The sequence below is a fragment of the Galeopterus variegatus genome, unplaced genomic scaffold, assembly GCF_000696425.1.
Source record: "Galeopterus variegatus unplaced genomic scaffold, G_variegatus-3.0.2 Scaffold772, whole genome shotgun sequence".
Taxonomy (NCBI): domain Eukaryota; kingdom Metazoa; phylum Chordata; class Mammalia; order Dermoptera; family Cynocephalidae; genus Galeopterus; species Galeopterus variegatus.
In genome coordinates this window covers 150,728-168,447 of record NW_007726883.1, presented here as the reverse complement: position 1 = coordinate 168,447, position 17,720 = coordinate 150,728, and the positions used below count along the sequence as shown (strand labels likewise).

Here is a 17,720-nt window from a genome sequence, read left to right as displayed (position 1 = left end):
AATGGCATTAAGGGCAAGAAAATCATTCCAACCATTCTTCCTCGTTTGGCCAGATGTGAGAACAACCCCCAGAAGGCATTTCTAGACTCAGGGCTTCCACCAGTGTCCAAATGAAATCCAGGCCTCTGGTTCCTCCAGAGGTCTGTACATCAAGCCAGTCCATTCTTAGCCTAGAGACAGTATTGAATAATTACTCCACTGCCAGAAAATTCCCTGACCAGAGTCTCTAAAAATGTCGTGTAGACTTAAGGTAGACTTGGATGTGAAGATCGCTTTAACTTTTTTTCTATCAGGAGCATTGCTTAACAAAATGAAGTGTATTTTATTTTTGTTTGTTTACCACTGGACATCTATTATGTAGGTATTTTAATATTTGTTTATAAACATATCCATTTCTCTCCAGTCTGTGGTGTCTTTGTGTATCCATGTACATCTCAACCAAGATAATAGGCCAGAAATTTTGGTGGTATTGATTTGTGTGTGTTGATACACATTTGTATACATAATATGTTCTCTCTCGTGTGTGTGCGTGCATGCACACATGCACAGACATACTTATCATATACAACAGAAAAACCAAAGCAAATAAATAATAAAATAGACTAGAATTCTCTCCTCCTCCCTCCCCCTCACAGGGACCACAATATGCAGACAAAGAACAAAGAAACCTTCCTCTTCTAGCAGATGTGAGTTTCTCTGACTATATGTCAGGAGAATTTCATAGAGCTTCTACTGTTCTGAGCACCCTGCGATTCTGATCTCTAGCCATTAGCCAGAGCCTATATGGAAAGGGGCCATCTCTAGGGTAATAGCATTGTAAATTACAATCAATGCACTCAATTACACTCAGAAACCAAAAGATATGTAGTGCTCTAGTGTGCCTTGTAATCAGCACCTTTGAGAATGTAGGTAACAGCATTTTGAACAAAAAATGGAAGCTGAGAATGTTAGAAAATGGATGTTGGAATTAAATCATCCTTTTGATAGGAACAGCACCTCATGGCAGGCAACTTTTTTTTCTAATATCATTTTATTGATTTAGAAAAAAAACTAAATTGTGGCCTTGTAGCCAAGAATGTCTTTAAAAATCATTTATTGCTCTAATCAGCCTAGCAGAGCCTTTCTGTCATGCTGATAAGGAAATTAAACTTTTCTCATACTGTGTTTACTTGCCTCTTATGCACAGATGTTTTGTTTTTCTTTCAGGGAACTAATTCAGAAGTTGAAATCTTTCATCAGCTTCTATAGTGCTTTGCCTGGCTACATCTGCAGCCATAGCCCTGTGGCTGAAAACGACACCCTTTGCTGGAATGGACAAGAACTCGTGGAGAGGTAATCTTTTTTGAAAGTTAAATTTGGCAGTATTTGTAGAATAGCCATCATATGTTCATCTGAAGGTTAATTATGTCTTCTTTCTGCTTCCTTTAATTTTACAAGAAAAGTTTTAGAAAAAAAACATACAGATGAGGACCTATGATGTTCCAGATATTATCTATAACTAATAGCTCTCATAGAATTTACAAACTTTGGAGTATGAGAACTATGTATTCAAGGACATTTTACAAAGTATAAAGCTAAAACGTCTCTTGTTTTCCTTTGGCTTCTTCCATCTTCTCATTATGCAGGCCCTTATTTATTTGATTTGAAAAATCACATTCACTCTAATAGCTATCATTTATTGATAGTTAACTATGTATTAAACACTATGCTAAGTGCTTTGTATTTGTTAACTTTTTTTATCTTTACAACAATCCTATGAAATGAGTACCATTATTTCCCCCCATTTTCCAGGTGAAGATGTAGGAAAGAAGAAAGGGGAGGGAAAGAGGAGTACCATTTCACTGAGCAAATTTACAATATTTGATCATTTGAATATTTGTTGGCATAATCTATGCTAACCATCATCATCTGTGAAGAATTTGCTCATCACCAAAAAAGAAATAATATATACCCATTTATTCAACAGGTATTTACTGAGCACCTTCTAAGTACCAAGGCGTGTTCAAATGAACAAAACAGAAAATTCCCTGTCCTCATGGAGTTTTTATTCTTGTTGGCTAATGGTATTCCTAACCTCCATTGCTTTGCATGTGTGAGGTATAGCTTGCAATTAAGAAATTAAATCGAAAAGGTAGAATGCTTAGGAAACCACGTGGAGTTGGTGAGCATGCTTTAAAAAATGTTTGTACAAGTAGTAGCATGTTGTAGAGGAAAATACAGAAGAGACCTGAAATCGAGTTCTGAATCTTCCACTAATTAGTTGCTCAACCTAGGACAAGTGACTTAATCTCTCTAGGCTTGATTTCCCCATCTAAAAACTGAGACGGTTGGATTAGAGCTGCTCCAGCTCTGACAGTCTGTGTGTATTTTTTTTCCTTACTAATTCATGCATTCATACCTTCAACATTTATGTTTTGAGATATTACGTGGTAGGCAGCAAGCTGGGTGCTGGGGATGCAAGGTTGAAAAAGATGAGGTATCTGCTTTGAGGAGCTTACATTCTAGTGGGATCTTATACCAGGGCATAGGATGCTGAATGGAATTTAATCAATTTATTTATTTATTATTATTATTTTTTACATTCTAAGATGTTGTTGCAGAGCATTTGGGGGGGAGGGGAAGAGAAGGGGGAGGGCATGGGATGGGGGGATGAGGAGGGGGGTGTGGTCAAGGCCCATGGCACCCCCCTCATTCTAGCAGAGGAGCCCAGGGGGCTTCCAGCAGTGGCTCAGTCATGGCTGGGCTGGATATGGACATCAGAGGGATGTAGCTGAGGCCCTTGGCCCTCCAACCCCAACTCAGGAGCCCAGGGTGCTTCTGGCAGTGGCCTGGTGGTTGCTGCTGGGCTGGATATGGATGTCGGGGGGCGTGGCTGAAGCCCTCAGTCCCCCTACCCTGGCTCAGGAGCTGTGGGCACTTCCAACGGTGGCTCGGTGTTTGTTGCTGGGCTGGATATAGATGTTGGAGGGGTGAATGGAATTGTTTAGTAATGTAATATAATGAGGAGAGGAAGGCTTTGGAGCCAAATGAACTTGGGTTTGCATCTCAGTTCTGCTGCTTATTGTGTGTGGCCTTGAGTGAGTCTCTTAACCTAGAAAGTCTCAGTGCTCTCTTTTGTAAGGGAAAGGCTGTTGTAGCTATTAGGTGAGGTCATAAATGTAAAGACCCTAGCAGACTGGCATATACCAGAAGCTCAATTCATGTTACTATACTTCTCTCTTTTTTCTCCCTTCCCCCTCCTCTTCCAGACACAAAACAAAACACATGCCTGAAAACAGCATGTTTCTCATCTAAGCTGTTTTACTGACATGGGACAATGAGAACGAGGTTACATGCTACCCTGGATAAGACTCTGAACTTGCCTGGAGATAGACTTCCCTTTAGCAAATATGAATCAGGCTGGAGGGATTAATGGCCCCATGCCACCCACTGCACTCTGCAGAAATACTGTGTGTTTGTCATCCTAAAAGCTCGTCAGATACTAAGTTGAATCATGAAAATGTACTTAAATGTTATGACATATTTTTTTAACTATCAGAGAAAAGCAGTTGGTATTTGGCTTTTTAGAAAGCTGATGCTTTAAAACAGGTATAAACAATATAATATTTAAAAAGAAAGCACCCACAGGTCAAATATGTGGTACTTGCATAAACTTGATGAGAAACCATCCCAGTGACTTGTCCTCTGTTATGTTAATATAGTGAAAAATGAACAAATCCTGAATACTTATTTGTTCTAAGCAGCATATCTTCTAACTATGGTCTCTTATTAAAAAGGAAATTTTAATTTACAATATATTTGTTTACTAATGTATTAATTCATTTATTTATTACTCATGTAACAAATATTTGAGCACCTAGTATGTGTCAGACACTAATATTGGTTTCTTCATTTTTGTGATTGTTCAAAGCAAATGTTGTAACCCAGCTGGATATATCTTCTATCGCTTAAGGAAAAAAATAAGATGATCCAGTTTTAGTTAATTCAAAAGAATTTCTTCTGAGGCCTATGTGTTTTGAATTAGTGGAATTTTTTATTGAATTTTGCTCATATTAATTATTTCATGCCCACTATACTTCATGAAGGATGTTGCCCTGGAACCAAGAAAGTTCTTTTCTATGAAATGGTGGAATCCAAAGCCTGCTAAATTTGAATGAGTCCAAAAGTTAACCAAATGCACTTTTGTACCATTGAAAGAACCCTGTTAACTGAAAATTTTTGTTTAATGTGCTAGCTTTCAATACCTTAGGGTATTGAGCAAAATAATATAATAAATATTGTAGTATGGAGAAAAGCTATCACTCCAAACTCCTATTTATACTTCTGAAAGATCTATTTCTTCAAAACAAATTTTAATTTTGATATATACTATCCAGGAAAGGAAGGAACAAACAAACGAAGGGAGTGGGGGGGAGGGAGGAAAGAAGGACGGTAGGAAGGAATGAAGGAAGGAAGGAAGTGACTCCTTCTTGGTTAGTAACCTCAGGTTATAATTAACCTGTACTTATATTACCGACCTAATGCAGTGATGAGACTAGGGAATAGTGTCAAACTAGATTTTTTAAAAATTGCTCAGGAATATACATTTAATAATATGAAGCTCTTTAGCCCGAAGACATGTGTGCCCTCTATTTGTACCATTTATAAAGATTAGCTTTGCACTCATGTCTCATCTATACTTAAAATCTCTTTCCAGAGCTTTTCATTAAATTTCTCATTTAATTTAGTTTTAAGTAACAGTTGCCACTTCATACTGTCAAATGGGTTGTAACTTTGTTATCTTTGTAGGTCCTGTTTGTGTTCCTTTGAAAATGTTTCACTTTTAGCCCAGAAAAATAATGAAAATCAAGGACCCTGACAGGGAGCAGGATTTGTCAGTGGAGATTCTTGATCAAAAAGAAAATATTGATGCTGAAGAAAATATCGAGCATATTTTTAAGCAGCGTATCTTCTAACTACGGTCAGCAGGGTTATCACAGCTGTTTATGCCCTTCTTTTATGGATGTACAGATCACTCAATTTTTAAAGAGTTAAACTCATTGTCTCTCTAAATAAGTCATATTTCACATCCTTTCCATTTTTATTTCTTATGAACATAATCAATTGAAATATGAATGAAGAGAGTATTTTCACAGATCTAGTCCTTCTCACCTCCCCATCACCTCCCCATCTTGGCTTGAGATAGATATTGGCTTGGCTTCCAGGATTTAGCTTAGAAATCTTCGAATTAGTAAGCTTGGCTCATTTGAGGTGCCCTCTTTCGTGTGAGCCACCCATGTATTGTACAGGCAAAGATTTCCTGCAATTGCCAAAGTCAGAAAATGTTCCGGCTTTTGCCTTTGTGGAACTACAGAGAATTTCCATTAGAGAGTCGTGGGATCAAGAGAAAAATAAAGGAACCCGTGGAAGGAAGTTAACATTGGGCTTAACAATTGGCAAATGTAGGCTTTGCCTGCATTGGCACTGACAGCGGGATGAAGAGTGAACATGTTAGTAAGTACATTCTCAAACACCTTTTTAGAACTGGAAGCCAAATGTCTGGATAATTGACGTACATTTTATTTTTCTTTCTTTCTTTTTTTTTTGGATAGCCCAGTTTTATTGTTTAATCAAGTTTACCTTTAAATTAGTGTAACAGAGAAACTATTTAAGCCTATACATGTTAAAAAAAAAAAAAAAAAAACTCCTAGTCTGAGGGGAAAAATGCTGTTTTGTCTTTACATTTAACATCTGATAATGCAGGCTCATTCAACACAGAGTGAGTGCTTAGTATATGCCAGGCCCTGTGGGGCATACAGTGATAAGTAGAATCCAGCACCTGCGTCTACTGAGGAGTTTGCAACCTAATGAGAAAGATGAGGAAAGAAAATCAACCAGTTCTCTTCCCCAGCAGTCCAGGGAGAGTTCCCCTTAAAGGCATCACAGCAGTGGCTCCATTCATTTGTATTGAGTGTGTGTGTGTGTGTGTGTGTGTGTGCGCGCGCGCGCGCGCGTGTGCGTGTTTTATTGAGGTAAAATTTGCATAACATAAAATTACCCATTTTAAGGTGTACAATTCAGTTGCACTTAGTACATTCACAGTGTTGCACAACCACCACCTCTATCTAGTTCCAAGACACTTTTATCACTCTAAAAGAAAACCTCGTGCCCATTAGTGGTCACTTCCCATTCCCATCTTTCCCCAGCCCCCGGCAGCCAACAATCTACTTTCTGTCTCTATGGATTTACCCATTCTAGATGTTTCATACAAATGGATTCATTCACTTAGCATAATGTTTTTGAGGTTCATCGATGCTATAGCATTTCATTCCTCCGTATAGCCAAATAGTATTTTATTGTACGTATATAGCACATTCTGTTTATCCATTCATCAGTTTTCCATCCATTTTGATATGAACCCTGAGCAACTACTTCTCTGCTGGGCTTCTTCCTCTAACTCTGGATTCAGCTCGTCTCACCCTTAACCTTCAGGACAGGATGGCCAGACCTTCAGGCCTCCCATCCCCATCATCCTCGACCACCACCTAAATGCTAGCCTCTCTGTCATCTGGCCTTATCTCTATAACCCTGTGTAATTATTCTCCCCTGAGTCTTTCCTTCTCAGCCCTGTGTGTGTAGCTAGCTGGCCTCTCCTACAATTAGCACACCTCCCATGGGGGTTTATACTTCCCTAGAGACTTTGAGGCTTATCATCTCTGCACAGACAACTACTTGTGCTTTACTTTGTTGCACGGTGCCTTACTTCCCTTTGTGATTCAGCCCGAGCTGCTCTTGCTGCTCCTTTGTCGTGTCGCTGCACTGGATGGGCCTGGTTCCACATATCAGCGCCAGGACATTGCTGTTATTTTCTGGCTGGACAGTTCTACCTAGCCACTTCTGTCCATTATGAATCCATATCCATCATGTATTTTCTCATGATGCCTCTGTGACTCTCACATTGGGAGACCCAGCATTGCAGAATAAACTCCCTGAGATCCGCAGGAAGCAAATTGCAGTGAAGGTGCCTCCTCTCCATCCTACACAATCTTACCTCCCATTCCACCTGAGAAATTATACACACACACACTTGTTGTGAATTCTCCTTCTTCTTTCCACTGACCAGACAAGCCTTCTAATGTTTATAATGTCTCTCCAGGATTTCTCTGATTAATTGAAAGACAGAAGTGAAAATATGCAAAGCAATTATTTTAGTTCCCAAAGTGTTTTTTTTTTTCTTTTTTATCTTGTCTCAAAACCTTCTGGATGTTCAAAAAAGTGGGGTTAAGGGGATTATTTTTTCTCTTTTTTGCTGACTTGGAGGGATAGACTGTGGCATATCAGGAAGTCAGAGTGAACGAGAGAGTCCTTAACACCTGATTCTGGAAATGTGTCAAATGATTTAAAAAAATGAGTTGAACAAAATAACTTCCTTTTCCCTTTTGATCTAGGAAAGGCAAGGGAGTATAGCTGATTCTGTTTTTATAATGCAATTATTTTAAGAACACTATGTTTTGAAGACTTCACAGGGGAGGATTTCTAGCACTAAGTCTTTCACTGGCTTAGCTAGTAAAAAGGGAAGACCTTTAGAATCTTCAATCTGGTGGCAAAGGAATTAAGTGGAGAAAAGACCTATATGCCAGAGTGCATACATACTCAGACATACTCGTATGTATAAACCTGCACATCTCATTCTTGTTGCGTCAGAACAGGCCAGTGGTATAAAGCAGTTGCTATACATAGCTCCCATGCTCTCATGCTAAAATACATCGCTTATTATTTGTCGTTTGGGGTTTTATTTTAGATTTATAGGGTGGCTTTTCGCCAAAGGGCTCAAAGCAGTGTACATACAATTTTAAATATGGGATAGCCAATGAAAGCAGCAATAGGGAAGCAAATACTTGTATATAGGATAAAATACAGAGCCAAGATTAAGAGGGCACAGGATAAAATAAACAATGAATAATGGAAATAATATTCAATGGTGTTGAGTCTGATCCTAAAGTCATCTGATTCAGAACTTACCTAGGCACGAGTCAGACTGAAGTCATGCTGTAGCCAAAACTCAGTAGCTCTTTCCAATAGCCAGTCGTGATGCTTTGAGAATTAGAAACTGAGGTACAGTTTTCAACCTCCCAGCTCTTTCTCCTCCTGGCTAGTTATTCCTTTGTCCCCTATTCTGCAGGAAACTCTGCTTATGAAAGGCTGGTAGAAGGAAGAGAGGAACAGATAAGGCTTCAGTATTTACTTTATCACTATCTGTCTCCACAGTTCTCGGTCTCCCTCTGATATTTTTAGATTTCATTTCCACTTTAGTTTTCCTGGAAGCAGAAACATGATACTTCATTCTTTCTAATTTGGGGAACTTCTATGTTAGCCTGAGTGTATGCCCTAGAATGAAAGTACTGAAGTATAATGCTGCTCGCTAGTATGGCAGTTTACATATTCTTCCTTACCTTAGGTGAGTCAAGAGTGTTCATGGAAAGGCTTTGAAGGAGAAATGGATTATGTAGAAAATGACTTAATTTGGTATAGCATGAAATATTTATGGCAGCTAAGGATTTTTTAAAATCCTAATAAGGCAAGACAGATCAGTTTGGGGAGTACCCTTATTTAATAATCCCTCTAAGAGCTTAGATTGGCCTATTTTTCATCGTAGATTCATCCTAAAAGTAGTCTTTAGTGACAGCTATTTATCAGGATGTACTCTATGGCAGTACAGTGACATTTATCCCTTAAGATTATGGTGTCACATACAGTAGCTTTACCTTCAGAACTGAGTGAGAAAAACATAGCTTATCCTGTTGACTGATGGCTTAATGAAGTGTGCCACATTCAGGATGGGCTGTACTTGGTTGACTGTCATGTCTTAAGTAGCAGGAGTAGACATTTTCATGGCTTAGTGTTGTTATGTCTATAGACCACCTGTTGAAGGCTGGAGGCTTATTACTTTAAACAGATTGTGTCCTATTAATACACAATGTCAGCCCCTCCTGGGTTCAACTGGATCATTTTGATAAATGAAGAGCATTTGGGGGCCTCCAAAGCAGGTTCCAGCATATTCAAACCCTCAATAAATGAATAATACTTCCTAATTTCCTCTTTGAATCCACTTTTACAGTTTTCAGCTTTTTTTTCCTTTTTGTCTTTTTTTCGTGACCGGTAACGGGATTGCAACCCTCAGTGTCGCGCCTGTACCGTGACCGGCAACGGGATCGCAACCCTCGGTGTCGCGCCCGCATCACGCTCAACCAGTGAGGGGCCTGGTCTGTACGTGGGATCCAAACCCTCAGCGGGAGCGCCGCCACACTCCCAAAGTGCCGCCCTCTACCAAGTGCGCCACCGGGCCGGCCCCTTAATTTACTCTTTGAAATGTGATTGTGGTGGTTGGGTAAGGCCTGGCTTCTCTTACCATCACCGTTCCATGCACCAGAGCTCTTCTCTTTTTGCCTGGAAGAATTACAAGATGGTACCATGAAGGGAGCCTCGTGCCAGTGGCACTACTCTTAGGCCCCCTCTGGCTGTTGTAATTGTTGCTGTTGTGATTGTTAGGTTGTGGGGGTGGTTTTTCTCCTCTGCAGGCCACAGGAAATGGCTGGCTCCAGTTCTCCCCCCAGTGTACAAGATTTGGTGGCTTCTTTGAAAAAAATTGAGCTCTCCTGGTTTTTTGCCCTTTCCTCCTATACTTAAGCAAGTGCAGAATAATGTTTGAGTTTCTCTGGTGATATTTACTGATAGAAATATAGCCAAATAGTTGGGGGTTAACAAAAAGCACATAGAGGCAAATTTCAAAGTGACATGGCAACCATAAGGCAGCATAGTAAAGTGTTTAAGTGTACAACTTCGGAGTCAGCAAACCTGGGTTTGAATTCCCTCTCCATTACACATTAGCTCTTTCTCTTCTCTGAGCGCCAGTTTCCCCATCTGTAAAATGGAGTTGTTAATTTCTCCCTTAACAGATTGTTGAGAGGATTCAGAGAGATTATGAAATGCAGAATATAGTGCCTGGAACACAAAAAATGGCAGATATTATTGCTATTATTGCTGTTATTCAAGAAGCCTATAAAAACAGCCCTTGCAGATCTTTACTGGAAGATAGATGGAGCTTGTATTGATTTTAGCTCCCTTCTTAACTCTGCACGAACAGCCTCACCTACCCCGTCTCATTTTTATCTTAATCTCCTTCCCTTCTGCAAAAACATCAAAATCCCTGTCCTTGGTCCTGGCTGGTGCAAATGATGAACATTTGGGTCCACTGGGGATCAAGTGAGAGCTATTTGCATCTAACAGTATGCACCAGACTGGCTTTCTTACCTTCAATATCTTGTTTCATAGCAAAGACACTTAAAACCATTCCTCCTGGGACTACTTTATAGTTATTAACCCAGGTAAGCTTCCTAAATTACATTAGAAACCAGGATAAATCTACTTGCAGATCAAATCTAGTTGCTCAATTCTCTGAAGACCTTTTTATCACCCCTGGGTTAATCTTTGTGGAAAAGGAGAGAGATCATTAAAATCAGTCATGATTTCCCAGTTTCTGAAGCCAGTGAATTTTACTCTTTTATGTGAGTATGGCTTTAATTCTTGGGTTTGTCTTCTTTATAATGTAGTTTCATTTCCCTGTGAAGGAAAATTTATTTCAATTTGTAGCTCCAGTGTTACGGAGCTTCCTTCTTTTTGCTCACTCATATGTTAGTGATCCACATGGTGAGATGGATCTTAAAAACCATCCAAATGAAGCTTTCCTTGGTTTGAGCCACTCATTGGTGCATTTTGTCATCCTTCTCCTTGCTTCTGGGCACAGCTTTGGGGCCCAGAGCTGGGATGTGTCTCTGTTCCACAGGTGCCAGAGTAAGGTGTTCCCACCCCAGGTAGGGGTACAGCAGTTTGGAGTTGGAAGGACATGTAGGGGTTTGTGCTATGCAAGAATTCATGCTGAAAAGCTAATTTCCAAACACTATTAGGGAGGACTAAGACAAGGACCATCCTAGAAGGGTCTGGAAAAAGAGCTGTTGGGCTGACTTACCCCTACTTATCCTTAACTCAATTTCATTTCTTCTGAGGACCCTGAATCTCCCTGTCCCATCCGTAGTCTGGGTTAAAACTCCCTGGCACCTAGGCTTTCTTCTGGCATGTTCCCAGTTACCCTGAGCTGAGAGCTTTTACATGTCTGTCTCTAGTCTTCCATTTGCTCCTAAAAGACAAGTACTGCGTGTTTTATCTATATATCCTCATTGCTTAGTTGTGCCTGGCATAGAGTAGACTCTAGATACATGTTTACTGGATTCAGTGGATGAGCCAACAAACATACTTGTAGGTAACAGACCTGAGGACTAGACTGAGCTTCCCCATGGTAATACTGTGTGCCTTTGAGCAGGTTACTTAAACTCTCTCTGTGTTTTGTTCTCTCCTCTTGTGAAATGGTGAAATTAATCCCTCCCCTACCTGCCTCAAAGGATTGTTGTGAGCCTCCAGTAAGAAAATATTTGTGAAATATCTTTGAAAATTATAAAGCACCCTCCATCTACTAGATGTAGAAGGGTAGATCAGATGTGGGGGGAAGTTCTACCCTTAATAAATGGAAATGTACACTGGGTAAATGATATAGCATTACTGGTCTCTTTACAAACATGGACCCTTTAGCGCCTGCTTAAATCTCTTTCTCTATGCATCTCTCCAGAAATATTATTGTAATTTTTTTTCCTTAAGCAAATCCACCTATCTCCACAAATTCTATTTTTAAACAAGTCAGCCCATGGTGCTGAATAAACTAGTTGGCCCTGGATAAGGAAATACGTTGAGAGATTGATAGTATCAGTTTAAATTAATGAAAAGTCTGAGTGACAGATTATTTTAAAATAAATGCAGTTTTATTACTTTCAGACACATATAATAACAGTGCTAGGAATTGAACTTGGAGAAAGACAACATGTATCAGAGAATCGAAACAAACAAATAGAAATCGCTGATAATGAGGTTGCTGTGTGACTGTCCTTCTAAAGACCATCATCCTCAAATTGGCTAACATTCCCCTGGTGAAACCTATTTATTTAAGAAACTTTTTTTTTCCCCTTCATAGACATGAATAAAGTCCCATTAAAAATCCCTATACCCAGGTCCTGGATAACCCAGGTTTTCCAAACCCCATTGTATAGCATCTAGCAGCAGTGCTTTGCTCTCTGGTTATAACAAATAATAATTTCGAATAGCAAACACCCTCTGGCCCCTAATCAACTTGTTCCAATTTGCCTGGGACTTTGCAGTTTTAGCACAGAAAGTCACAAGTCTCAGGAAACTGTTCGGTCCCAGGCAAACCAGGACATTTGGTCAGCCACTGGCAGCTGTGACTCTAGCAGCTACTAAACATGGGGAAAAGATACAGTTGTATGGGGTTTACTCTGGAGGGATGGAGGAAACTTGGGGAAAGTGCAGCTCACCCATTCTGTTAGTTTATCTGCCTTCTCTTTGAACTTCTCTTACCTTTTCCTCCCTGAAGCATTCTGATCACTGCTGTCTTCCCTTTGTCCCCCAAGTCCTAAGGCTGCAGTGAAACTTCAGAAAGCAGGACTGAAACAGCAGAGATGGTTAATGATAATAGCTAACTGTTCTGTGGTGCTGCCTGTCAAATGCCTGGCTTCACTCCTTCAGGGTTCAGAGCCCTCCTACCTTCCTCCTGTTCTTGACAGAAATCCTGATCTAAGCTTGCTTTTCTGTTTAGTCCAGCAGGCCTGGAATGAGTGTTCTGCCCAGCTGCTCAATCTTGGTCCCTCCCTGGTTCAGGCCCACGAGAGTAGCTGTACCTTTCCTGCCTCTCTTACAATGCTTCATGCTTCTCTGCTCCTGTGTCCTCTCAAGGCTGTAGGGTGGCATTCCTGGGAGAAGGAGCTCTTCCCCTTAGAGCTACTCCAGCCCCTTGTTAGGGAATGACCTTCAACTTGCCTCCAAGGCTAGCCCTCTGTTCAATCTCCTCTACACACATGGCTCTTTTAATAAAGCCATTGACCGTGCATTCCCTGTGACTCTTTGGAGCCCATGCAAAAAGAGACCCCTTTAGCCCTAGGCTGGAGAGCCCAGCCTGGGCCCTAGCTCTACCATGAACTTATGTGACTTTGGCCAAGTCACTGCCCTTCAGCCATTTCTTTTACTTATAAAGTGAAGGAATTTGACAAAATATCCACTAAATGTCTTTCCATCTCTAACAAGCTATGAAATCCTATGACAAGGATATTTGGGGAGGAGGAAGCCTGAAAGGAGAAGGAATGCCATAAGGCCACCTTAATGACTTTGAGCTTCCAGCTCTTTCCCTGATGGCTTCCCTAATAGACCAAAGTGAAAGTGATTCAAAAGGAGTCCCAGGGTATAATCACTCTCATGAGAACAGCAGTGAGCTCTTCATTTTATTCTTCCAGGTGTCATGGAGGCTACGGAGGACAAGATAGGTTAGCTGTTGGAGATGTTGTCAGACTTGTTCTCAGTTTCTGATATTGAAAAATTTGGGGTAAGACTCACATAATTAAAGCTTAAAGAAAATGTCTCCCCCATAGCACCACATAGCTCCAATGGGGCTTCTGAGCAAAAGAAATGGGACTCAATGTCTACTGCTCCAAATAATATTTGACACAACTGCCCAGAATGAAAATGAGAAGCCCTCTAACCACAGAGGTGTATCAGTGACGGGAGAGACACATCTAGAGAAGTGCCAAGGGCTGAAGGGCAGGTAAGAGCAGAGGAATACAAAGTGGCTGAGGAAACCAGAGGGAGAAAGACAATTTTCACTCTATCCAAGACGCTCTGGGCTAGAGAGGAGAGCTTGGGTAATTTTTGACCCAGTTCTCCTTGTGTGCATTGCTGTGAGCTTTTATTAAGTATTTATGTAGCAGTTTATATTTTACCAAGTGCTTTACAATCACTTTTATTTGGCTTAGCGAAGTTTTCCTGGAATCCCATCTACTTTATGATCAGGAGAGCCATTTCTTGTTTGCTTAGCACTCCCATGCATGCGGCCTCACACAATAGGCCCCTTGTTCCAGCAGGAGAGCAGGTGCAAAGAGTCGAGTAGCTGAGGGCACCTGCAGCTACTGGGGCACTTGGAGGGGGGTGGAGTTTATACTTCAGTTCACCAGTTTTTCTTAGTTTTATTTTATTGCTTGCAGCCAGAGGGTGGCAGTGCCAGCTTGGGCCTGCTGAGGGCAGAGCTGGTCTGATGTTCAGACACTGGTGGTGGCAGGTTCATTTCCTGTGCTCATGTGTCTGCCCATGCCCACCATTACCGTTGCCCCTCCACCAAGCAAAGACTTGTTAAGTGTGTTTCCTTCTGCAGTTTCAAGGCTCTGACTACAGCCCTTGGTTCTGGGGCTCTGGAAATGATTTTAAGAGAAGACAACAGAAGTAGCATTTCTACTTTCTGCAGACAAGACCTTTCAGTGTTCTTGGACAAGTCTAACACTGAGTTACTTTCTTCTTGCTAGTCCCTTGTCCTTGCTGTCAGCCACACCAGCCCTCGGGCCCAGACTCTGGATGTTGTGATGTAGGGCGATGTGTCTGGAGGCGGGTCGTGAAGTAATAGTAGAGCTGCACATTCTCAATCACAGGTTTGCAGTGGGAACCCAACATGGTCACTAGTTGAATGTTTTACTTTCTGAAGACCCGATTTGCCAGAGCTAAAACTAGAATCTGGCCCATGAAGTACAAACTGGAATTAGTGGGCCAGAACATCGGAAACTTCAGGACTGCCAATTACTAGTGTTCTGTGGCTGAGCACAGGGCTGTGTAGATCTTAATAGGAAGGCAGTGAATAGAGAGCACTTGCTCTCTGCTGGCTCTGGTAGTAGTGGAAGACAGCATATCCTTTCTCTGACCCAAGAAAGTCTTAGAACCTACAAACCTCACCACTGGATTTGAAATCCTCTCAAGGTTGTTGCCTTGACTTATGGAAATGTTACAGGTATTTCAGAAGATTTGCTTTCACAACAGTAAAATCTCATTCATTCAGAGACTGAAGTGAGCCAAGTTTATACTGAGAAAAGAGTTTGTAATGCAAATTGATATTGCTAGCAGGTGTGTATCTTAGGTGAGCTCTGTGTGGGAGCCCAGTGATTGGTCCATGGGGATGGGACTGAGGCTGGAAAGAGTGGAGCTTCGGCTGTGGGACCTCAGTGAGCTGTCTGGTAGCCTGAACAGGATATGTCCCACCACCTGAAATCATGACATTCAATGGGGCATAAGAAAGAAACTCTCCGTTTCTTTAGGTAGACATTGGTTTCAAAAGTGGTGAGATCTGGAGGGTGGGACACAAGGGCAGGTTTACTTGGCAGGGCCTAAACTGAAAGTCCAGTGTAAGGCACGGCCTCCATCAGTGGCTGCAAACTTGGGGGAAAAGTCCCAGGGGGAACAGGCTGACAACAGCTAGGTAGAGTAGGTTAGAGTCTCTGCTCTATAAGCTGAGCTTTCAGTGACGTCTCCCATCTCAGGTCAGTTCATTAGACATTTACTGACTTCCTACTATATGCCAGGCACTGGGTAAGGCAGTGGGCCCAGAGATGAATACAAACAAGGAAACCAGGGCAGAGATCATGTTATACAGCCCATGACAACATCACTGGCAAGAAGAAGTTTTGCCTGAGCACCTGGGGCTCACTCTAAAGACATGAAATTCTGGCTTTGAGGAGCAAGACTAATTCCAGAGCCCAGGGCCTGACAGGTGATCAGCTAGGCTAACACCTTCCTGCCTTTCCCTCTATTGGCACAGGATCTGGGGAAGCCCAATCCTGCAGGGTGAAGGTTTTAAGGCCTGCAAATGACTGTGGCTAAGATGAGAGAAGCTGACAGCAAAACAGTGGCAGGAATGTTTCACTTTCTTTCAAAATATTGCAGCATTACCTGTTAGTATGAAAACAGTCTGTCCTTTGCCCGTGATCTGTGGCAGTTTACGTGATCTGTGGCAGTTCAAGTTCAGAACATCCAGAGTGAATATGAACTGCATGGGCAGAAGGGAGTGGAACAGGCTTCTGACACCCAAAGTTGGCCACTTGGGAAAGTTGGCAGGCTGCCCTGGGCCACAGGTGAATGCTCTGTTCTTCTGTGGACTAAAATTAATTGTGAACTGTTTGAAGTCCTGTCTGATAAGTTCCCCTCAGATGTGCTGTCCCCTGGAAGCTTTGTGAGGGCATCTCTGCCAAAGAGTCCTGTAGGGAAAGTGAAGGTAAATGGTCAGGCTCCCTCAGGAGGCTCAGAATCTTGCCGAGCATCTGATGTAAATGATAACCACACACGTGTGCCCAGGTGTTCCTTGGCTATTGTCTGTGGATGTGCGTGGGCACCCAGGTGTTCCTGGGTTATCAGACATAAGTATAAAGGACATGACTCTGGTCCGCAGTGCCCCTCTCCCCCAGATGCCCGGGGTGGGGGGAAGCTACGGGGAGGCTGCTACTGCTGCTGGAGGCTGTTGCTATAAGCTGTTGCTGCCAGGGCCCCCGGGAGGCCGCTGCTGCTGCTGTTGAGGAAGCTGAGGACTGAGCTCGCATTGGAATAAACCTGTCAACTCTGCCAATGGCTCCCAGGATCTTTCCCAATTACCTAGCTCACGAGCTGTATGTAAGGGGTCTGGTGATTCAGCCTGGCATATGAGGGGTCTGTGACCCAGTCTGTACAATGGGTTTGAAGGGTGTGAGCCCTAGCCCGACAGGTCCCTTTCAGCTAGGCCTAGTATGCTCAGTGCCAGGCACCCATGTGTCATTGCTCAATTGTCATGCCAAAGAAAGCTCCAGTGCTTTTTTTCTTTGCGCAGTTTTCCTGACCCTAAACCATTCCCACCCCTGCCTCAACCCATACTTTACCTAGGACCATACTAAAGACAACTGAGACTCTTCAGTTTCTTAAGTTTTCTCAGTGTGGGGATGAGGGGATTTGAGGATTCCCCTAACCATTGCAACGTTTATTTATCCTCTCAGGAAATTCTTTTCAAATAATATTTATTAAACACCTACAGTGTGTCAGGCACTGTGTTCGGTGCTTTCACATAATAATAACAACAGCCCTCATGTAGAACGTTCTATGTGCCAGGCACTATTCTAAGCATGTTGCCTGTGTTATCTCAATTTACTAACATTCATTATATCAAATAATCCTCAAAACAGTGCAGCTGGCATTATTCCCATTTTACAGATGGGGAAACTCAAGCTCAGCCAGGTTTAATTATTTGTCAAAAGTCCTACAGTAGGTGGTGGAACCAGCCTCTGAACCTCTGTCTTTGACTCCAGGGTCTGTCCTCTTTCCAGCGCATGACTCAGCCTTTCTAAAATGTCTTGTGTACTCAACTGCTTCAGGAAACTGGGTACACCAAACTGAATTTTGCCTCTTAAAAATGGTTATTAATCATTATTTTGAACATCAGTTACTTTCATACAATGCCTTCATGTACTGCTGAGGCATATGACAGTTCCCTGCCCCCTTGTTCTTGGCTGTTCTGTTTGGGGGAAGTTACAGCTCCATTCATGTCCCACTAGCACTGATGCCAATAATGACTTGAATGGCTATGTCTTGGCCCCTCTGGGCCCAAGTTTGCCCATCTGTAAGAGTTCATTGGACTGAATGGTTGTGGAGGTCCTTTCTAACTCTGATATTTTTGTGAGTTAAAAATCTAACAGAGGGCCGGCCCGGTGGCGCACTGGATAGTGCGCCGCTTGGGAAGCACGGCGGCGCTCCCACCCGAGGGTTCGGATCCCACATACAGACCGGTTCCC

General features: G+C 42.1%; 1 protein-coding gene across 1 annotated transcript in view; it reads left to right on the top strand.

Moving 5' to 3' along the window:
• GPC3 (glypican 3) overlaps positions 1–17,720 on the top strand; it is a 426,680-nt gene that overhangs the window by 297,527 nt on the left and 111,433 nt on the right. Inside the window, exon 5 of the mRNA XM_008572275.1 lies at positions 1,207–1,332. Coding sequence (XP_008570497.1) covers positions 1,207–1,332 — 126 coding nt within the window. The remainder of the gene's footprint in view (positions 1–1,206; positions 1,333–17,720) is intronic.